General features: G+C 46.9%; 1 protein-coding gene across 4 annotated transcripts in view; it reads left to right on the plus strand.

The window, feature by feature from the left end:
• sptbn1 (spectrin, beta, non-erythrocytic 1) overlaps nt 1-8,626 on the plus strand; it is a 50,099-nt gene that overhangs the window by 10,626 nt on the left and 30,847 nt on the right. For 2 of the 4 annotated variants that reach the window (XM_019860101.1, XM_019860105.1), the window contains exon 1: nt 6,239-6,842. The exons of 1 other annotated variant lie outside the window; for it this stretch is intronic. In XM_019860101.1, the coding sequence (XP_019715660.1) occupies nt 6,614-6,842 (229 nt within the window). In that variant the 5' untranslated portion in view covers nt 6,239-6,613. Of the gene's footprint in view, nt 1-794; nt 1,075-6,238; nt 6,843-8,626 lie in introns of those variants that run through there. One more of the 4 variants, XM_019860103.1, reaches the window with a different exon arrangement.

The following is an 8,626-nucleotide window of genomic DNA, read 5'->3' on the forward strand; positions in this document are numbered from 1 at the left end:
CGGTGTCGCAGCGGCTGGTGCTAACGTGTGACCTTGGATGACTGTTTGTGTTGTTAGAGGGGGATGCTAACAGTTCCTGAAACCCCCTCACCCTTTCCCCTGTGGCCGAAACAGAAAATGGGAGATTCAAGCCACATTTCGATTGCGTTAGTTGATTGCTTTATTGATTAGCATGAAGAAATATCTGGCGGACTAGCAATCCTGAGGAGCGAGCGTTGTTTCGCTGTGTCACCCTCCCCCCCATCTAAACGCACGCACACGCACACGCACACTCACGCACACGCACACACTTGAACCAGAAGTGGAAGATGAAGCTCTTCAATGACAGTGTGTAGTAGCGTGCTGTGGCCAAACGGGGGTGCGCTTGTCTCATTTGTCATCCCGGCAGGCTCTTGCAGTGCTAGCCAATCACAGTTCAACCTTAAGGTCACGTGACAGCCAACTATTGCTGTTGGAAGCACGAGTGCTTGTTGAATGCCTATCTTATCATTCCACCACTTAATTATTATATGCCAAATGTTAACGCTAAATATGTGTTATGATAACACTGAAGAGTTACACTTCTTGGTATTGATTATGCACACTAAATCTATTTTTAAAAATGACGAGTCCAAATGTCATCATGAATTGAAAATATTGATTGAATAGATGACATTCCATCTCGATTGAGTAATTTAATTAAGTGAATCTGCAAAAAAATATATTGAAAAAAATCTGGTCATTTATTTAATATTCAATTAATGAACGTGTATCATTGTTGAACTAAATGCGGAAAGTCGGGTCACTGTTGTTGAGCCTAGTTTTGGCTTGTTTGGGTGCAGGTTTGCCGAAGCAGCATCTGGCCGCCGCGTCGCCAAGGAAGGAAGGAAGCAGGCTAGGAAGGAAAGACGCAGCGGGGTGTGCGGCATAGTGGCGTTGGAGTGGCGATGACGTCGGTAGCGGGCGAGTTGGAGCACATGGACATCCAGCAGACGTACAGCGAGGGCGTCAACAATCGCTGGGATGCCGACGACTGGGACAACGAGAACAGCTCGGCCAGACTCTTTGAACGCTCGCGCATCAAAGCGCTTGCAGGTAAGCGCGCCGTACCGACTGGGCGGGGTGCTGGGTGTGAGGGTGGGGGTGAGGGCCTCCTCCACGCTGTCAACTAGTGGCACATGTGGAAAGCGGCTCGTGTGTTTGCAACGGTAGGGCTGAGGTCAACATGGAGGCAGTCCCGAGATGGTGTCATTGGCTGGGCGCGTGCGTGGATGCTGGCTGGGGGTGAGGGAGGTGTAGGCACCTGCGTGTCTCGCTGCTTGGATGAGTGTGTTTAGGTCATGCTAGCACCCTCTTTAGTGGCACTTGGCAATCACTTTGTTTTTGGAGACTACCCGTGTCCACAGACGCCTCGTCAAGTCACCGTCATCTTCCTTTGTACTTTGCACTGCGTCACACCTTCCTGATGCTCAACTGATCATTAACCTCTTCCGTCATTTATCGCCCTTGCCTGTGTGTATGCTAAAGGACAATGAAGACAAGAGTCATTGATTTGTCAGTGCCATCTATCAGCCTGCCAAAAATTGTTTGTGTGTGAGCGTTGCCAATGTTGAAGTGCGTTTGTCCGCTTCAAGTCCTGCGAAGCTCCGTCGCCATCCGTGTGAGCTTGTGTGCGTGTGACGCTAGGCTGCAGTGTGCTGCCTCACTGAATAATTCACAATCTTCTCAAATATGCACGAAGGCTCGTAGTGTGTGCGTGTGTGTGCACGCGTGCGCACGCATATTGTTGCTGTATTTAATCCGGTAATGGAAGTACTGTAGGTTGTTGGCCTCATTGTTCTTTGGTGTACCTAAATTGGGGCTGTTCAAGACCACTTTTTTCCCCACACAGATGCTAGTTCAAGCATTCAAAACATTGTCAACAAAACGTCCCTTTCTGATGCAGACGATTATTCACTGATGTGTCAGACTTCCCCATTACAGCGCCAACTACTGGCTAGCGCACTTAATGTCGGATTTCCTTTGCCTTAGGTTTCAGTGTCTGGTATCGGCAGCCTCCACGAGTACCAGATACCAAAACTAAGGCCGGATCCGGGATAGGTACTCACCTGTTCTTACCAAAAATGTTCATGGATCAGTGTGACAAGCTGTATTTTTAACCATCTGACCAAAGACGGACTCCTGGCTGTTGAGGAAATCGGAACCCCCCCACAAAAAATGCTCTGGCTTGAGTACAACTGGGCGATGTGGCCTGAAATTCATAATTGATGTATAACTCTAAACATAGTCGGTCAGGTGAGTTTAATTAAATTTTAACTAGTCAAGAATGTAATTTCCCGAAAAAGTCAACCTGATGTTCTATTTTGTGATTTATTTGAATGATTGCACTGGTGAGATGTCGCTAAAAAGTGTGTGCGCGCACACAAAACCAGCCATCGCCAAGGAAACCAAGCGGGGCCAATTCCACACAGGCGGCTGCAGAGTGCCCGTTCCACTTCCTGTGTGCGCGCGAGTGTGCGTGCGTGTCGACAGGAAGTTGTCCCAAGTTTTCAGTGCAGGCGAGGCATGAAGTTCACCACCTTGGCAGGAAGTGGCTGCTGGGTCTCTCCTGACGGCAGTTGTTGTTGGTGTCCACACAGGAATGTCTTTGTGTATGTGTGGAGTTTGGGGGGGGCAGCAGGGCAGTGTTGGTTAGCATGTTGGCGTCAAATTCAGCAGGCCCGTCGGAAATGTGGCTGCCGTTGGCCTTGAAAGTGGCTCACAGCTGGAAAGGTTTTAGCCGAGCCCAGTTCAAAGCTCCCATTATTTCTCTTTTTGATAAATGCCAAATTTGATTTGATTCGGTTTCAGAGCCCGAAAAAAAATAAACTCATTGATTCCCATTGACATTTAAATCAGAATTGATGCGCTTTCTGCCACCGCCAAGTACATTTTTCATCGGTTAGGTGTGGAAGGAGGTCTGGCCCCAGCTTGTTGGCCCGCAAAGGCAAATTCTGTGTGTCATCTTCATGTGTCTTGCAAATTGCCTTCCCTTTTAACATGGCCGAGATCTTGCAAGTATTTTGGCTGACCAATCCATGGCTCCCTGAAAATCAATTTGAAAAGGAATTGACCGAAGGAGTATTTACTGGCTTCTGACTTGAAATCTAATTCTTCACGCATGTGTTTTGTATGTGATAACGTAAGGTGATCGTACATTTATAAGTTTGACATTTGCATCGCTCTTGCACAGCTTTTGAGTAGAAGGTCAAGTTGAGGCTGCGACTCCCAACCTATGTAGGAGACAAATGCCAACTCGATAGAAGTCGTACCGGTTGAGGCACCTGACACTCAAATAGAGTTTGCGTAGATTTGATGTAACGTGGGAGCTACAGGAGTGTAAATTGTGCGCGGCAATCGTAAGTCAAAATGCAGTTCGGGGAGTGTCAAAAAGCCACTGGTATTCAAATTCACTCACAGGTCTTCGTAAATAAATGATGGTGTTGCTATCAAAAGCACTTTATCAGTCCTGTTTTATCTGCGTTCAACAATTTTACATCCTAAAATGAGTCATCAAAGTACAGGCTGGGCTGGTCCTTGTTTCTCTTTGTCAAATACGAATGCGGCAACCCCCCCCAGCGCCATTCGGCTTGAAGGCTTTGCGCACTTGAGGCGAGGCGACCGCAGCCAAATATTTGGAAGCGTCTGTTTGAGAGGAGGACTTCTTGTCGCTAGTTGCTTTTTTTGAAGGGGGGGGGGATATTTACGATAGGGGTGCAACGATTATTTGATGAATCCACAACTGGTCACTTATCAAATGAATCAACAACTATTTTGATCATCGATAAACTGCCGACAGAATTTCAACCCAAATGCTTGGAAATAAGATCGTTTGCAAACATCGGCTTTTCATGTGGAACATAATGAGCAAATTTCTGTCACGTAAGGAAAAGTTGGAGAACCACCGTTGCGGAAACACATGAAAAATCTCCAGCACCAGTATAAAAAAATGTGGCGAGTATCATTTCCAAGTCTTGCGCTGCGTATGAATGGACACGTTGGGTCGGCGTGGCCCCCAGGGGGCTGAGCCACGAGGAAGCCGGATGACGACAGGAAACGCGGCGTGACGCTCGGCGCCAGGCCAACACATTCTTCCGACTTCTTCGAACATCTGCTGTCTGTTTGCGCGGCTCTCTGACCTTTCGCCTCGGCACCCGTCGCCCTCTTTGACTCGTATTGTTGCGGTCACCACTGCTAAGCTAAGTAGCTCAGACAAACTACTGACAAAGTTCTCAGAGCAGCAACAAAACACGGGTGCATGGATATGTCATCGCTAACGTTCGCTGCTTGCAGTACGGCTGGAATCGAAAGTTTCATTTGTAATAGAGTGCGTCAGGCCTCTGGAGCGCATCTCGGCTTTCCTAAACGCATCATGTTAACTCTGCGACTGAACCTGCGAGTGGAAACTTAAGAAATGCTCTTTCTGCAGTTACAATAATAATAATAATAAGACATTTTATTCATAAGCGCCTTTCAAAACACTTGAGGACACTCTACAATCAGGAACAAGAACAATAAAACCACAGATAAAATTACAATGCGGTTGAACACACTAGCAACTATGCAAAAGTCATATTAGCTCTGTTTAGTAAATATAAATGCTAATAAAAATGCCATGCTACCGGAACTTTTGAAATGGATACACAGTAAGGGTAACAGATGCGACTAATTGCATTATGTTAGTCCTGCTAGTGATCCTGCTAACATAGTCATTCTGGCAATTCTAGCGCACTTGCTAATAAAGATGAATACACTTAAAATACGTTAGGGGCCATGCTAATAAACAAACTCCTCATATCAGCAATGCATAAATGTCATTAAAAATGCCATAAAGAGTTTGCTGATGAACATGTTAGTAAATATGACACATTTTATAGAACACATTAACCATGCTAGCGTTAATGCTAACACACATCAGACATGTAAGCTACGCGAGTCATCATGCTTCTATAAAGTGTTGTAGGTCGTGTTATTTAGATTTTGTCTCAGCTAAACTGAGCGACAAGCAAGATGGTGCTAAAAAGTTAGCAGTCACTTTGTGCTGCTAGCCTCTGGAGAGCTAACCGCTAACGTGACAGATTGAAAGCCCGCTGACGTTCAGTCGGGTGAACTTCACCCTCAGCACGTCTGTCAATTATCGACTTTGTTTCGTCACCAAGTTGCTGAGGACGGAAGCGAAGTGACGTTCGCGAACGTTTTCACTTGTGGGCGCAGCATTTGATCGTCACGATGCCGAAACACATTCAAGTTAATGAGCGCAGCCGTGTGACGCATGACTTGGCCAAATGCCTCCGCAATTGAACCACGCTGCCATGAAAAAGTCAATTGTCTACCGTTTGTACGCTTTAAATCACAACCTCGTCAAACAGGAAGTGGCGGAGCGGCTCAGACAGGAAGAAGATTTGCGCGCGCACACAAACAAGTCAGTCAGGAGCGCTAAGATTAGCGGCCAAACGTCGTCAGGATGTTTGGACTCGGGCTGGCTGTCGGGAGGAAAGGTCCGTCCGTCCATCTGGCCGGCGGCCGCTTCCTCTTTTGCGCTTGCTCGCTCGGCTTCACATTGATCACGCCCATGTCGACTTTTTCACGTCTAACGTATCGGTTTGATCATTAACACTCTTATCATTTACGTTCTTATCATTTACGCTCTTATCATTTTCATTGCTATCCTTTCCATTCTTATCATTAACACAAAGCCGGTTGTTTGCCTTGTTTTCGTCAACAGTTTCCTCCTCGGTGGAGGTTATGACACTTGGGCGCGCCAGTCATCCAAAGTTGCTTCAAATTGCAACAAATATAGGTGGCATTTTAATAGGCAAAAACCATTTCAAACGTTTTCTTTGTTAAAAATATTTTTACCTTTAATATCGGAAAAACCACATTTTCAATAACAAAAACATTTAATATGAGTAACATCATTTGAAATGTATTTTAATTTTCCAAAATTATATTTAAGAATCAAGAGTCATATGAATGATAAAATAAATAACATTGTAATTGAACTGTTTTAAAATGTCTATTTTAAAACATATTTGAAAAAGTGACGGGAAGAAGTCATCTTTTTAAAAGGTGAGGTTGTGCCTTTTCTTTGTTTTTTTTCTCCTTTCTGCCTCGGATCCGCCTCTTATGCAAATGAGGCACTTTGGGATTGGCTGGGAACTCCGAGCGGCCGCTCCCAAAGAACCCCCCCACCACCACCCACCCCTGCGGAGGTGTTTTCAGTCTGGAGCTTTTCAGTGAGCGAGCGAGCGCCTTGCTGGAGGACAAACGCCTTCCTCCCCTCCTTCCTTCCTTTCTTTGCTTCTTTCTTGAGGCTCCCTCCATCTTTTCCTCCCTCCTTCTGTGGCTCTCCTTGCGTTCGTCGCCATTCTTCCTTGCAGCGGGCGAGTTGAATGAAGGCTGTCGCTGCCGTGCGCACACATGGATGCTCACACATGGACCGAAGCTCGTGAAGCGTTCGGCTTGATCTGGAACTCGATCGACTCAGCGTGAAGATTTGTTTTATTTTCCCCCCCCTCCTCTCTCAATTAATTCCTTTTTGTTTTGAATTCTCGTGGATGCTTGCCTAGAACCGGCGTAAAAGTTTGTTTTGAGCATGGAGCTCCAGAGCGCCAGCAGTACCTTCTCGGCTCCCCTGTCCCCCACGTTGGACTACGCCGGGCCCCTTCCCCCTTCTTCTCCTTCGGGGGTCCCCGGCCCTTCCCACGGCCGCAGCCGGAGCCCCATGCGGGCGTCTAGCCCGGGGCCCGGCGGGGGCGGCGGCTTCTCGGGCCAGGCGGCCTTCAACTACAACCAGCTGGAAGGTCGCTTCAAACAGCTGCAAGGTAAGATGGACGCAGATGTGTTTGCTTTCTTTGGGAAGAAAGAAGGCGGAGGACCTTTTCCGCAATTTCTTCTTCTGCTCTGACGCGCGCTTCTGGTTTTGAGCTTTCCCGATTCAAAAATGAGCAACATCCAACTTCCTAAAGCAAGAAACTGACAGCAAAGGACTGGAGAAAGAATCTGTCTCTCTCTCTGCATCTTCAGATGAGGCCATGTTCTGGGGTGTTGGATTACCAAGTTCACCAGTTTCAAGTCCTGCTCATTCGTCTCAGTCTAAAACTTTAATCACTAGGTTGGGAGATGTTCGAACCTAGCGGCTAATATCTAAATTGTATTGATCCCATTCACATGAGAAAAAATAATGGTAATTGACCTTCAGTGTGAAGATAGCCATCATTTGTTTTCTTTTTTTTTTTCTTCTTTTTTAGGTTTCGAGACATTAGTTGCGAGGTTTGAAGACATTAGCCACTAGTTTTTAAGACTTTAGCTGCTAGCAAATGTCATTTTTTTCTTTTCACTTGTGAGACATTAACCACTCGGTAGACGGCAGCTTCCAGGACTTCAGCCGCTCTTTTTTCAAAGAAGCTGCTTGCTTGTAAGAGTTGAGTCAAATGTGTGGCGTTGTTGTTGTTTTGTTTTTTTTCCCCCCCGCTCGCACATCTGGAGAGGAGAGAATGTTGTGGCGTGTTCTAAAATGACTTGAGTGGCTGCAGAAGTGAAAGTCGAACTTGACATTTGAGTCATGAGAGGAATCCTAAAACAATAAATGTCTTGAATGAGTCACTCCTTCAGATTTGGCCGGGCTGCTGGAACGGGGCTCTTCTGTCTCCTCTTCATCAACCTTCTGAGACGAACCCCTCTGTCAATCACGTGCATACGGCAGTGGTGACTTGTTTTGTTTGGGACGCGGCGAACATTGCGTAACCAAACACAGGCTGATTGTTGTTCTTGTGGGACACGGTTGGAAATAACATCGAATTGAGGCCGTCGCGTCCCAAAGTCGATCCACATGGTGCCTGACAGCTTTTGCGCGTCGCATCCCGGCAGCTCTTATTTAGCGGAAGGTTAATGGATGCTCGAGGTCGTAACTTGAACCTTGGAGGCTGCTTCTCCTTCTCTCTTTCTCCCCCTTCTTCTTGTCCTCCTTCGACGTCTGCGTCTACACTCACTCAATATTTGTCCAAGTTCCCGATGGCACAACCTCAACTTGGTTTGTGTTTCTTTGGCGCTCTTCAAAGAGAATGTCTGCTTTGGGTCAGCGCTCCCCAACGGTATTTGCAAAACGAGCTGTTTCGAAGGACCGGCCTCGAAACAACTCAGCATTACGCCGAATGTAAATGGAATTTGTGGGAGCCCTTGAACGTGTTTCCCATCGACAAGCCGGTCCCAACTTCGGCTAATGGTTGGGTGACTCCACTTTGCCACTTTTGTGCACTCGACTCAGTCATTTGGTTATGCCGCATATTCTGCACCGCAAGATTGGTGGGTGAGAATGAATGGAGAACAGCTGATAGTGGCTCTTGAATGACGTTGGAGGCGCTTCTTCTTCTTGTGTGTTACCATTTGACCTTTGTCCCTTTCCCAAGCACCGGCAGGCTTACCCCCGATTTTCAAAATAAAACTACTTCTTGTGTTTGTGTGTGTGTATGTGTGCGCGCGCGTATGTGTGTCACATTGATGGAGAGGTTAGAGAGCAAGGCCAGAACAGGACCACCCGGAATTCAACAGCAGCGCCCTCCAGCCACGTCCAGCGCACACATGCGCGTTTAGAGAAAGAGACGCACGC

This window comes from Hippocampus comes, unplaced genomic scaffold (genome assembly GCF_001891065.2).
Source record: "Hippocampus comes isolate QL1 unplaced genomic scaffold, H_comes_QL1_v1.1 scaffold39, whole genome shotgun sequence".
NCBI classification, from domain to species: Eukaryota; Metazoa; Chordata; class Actinopteri; order Syngnathiformes; family Syngnathidae; genus Hippocampus; species Hippocampus comes.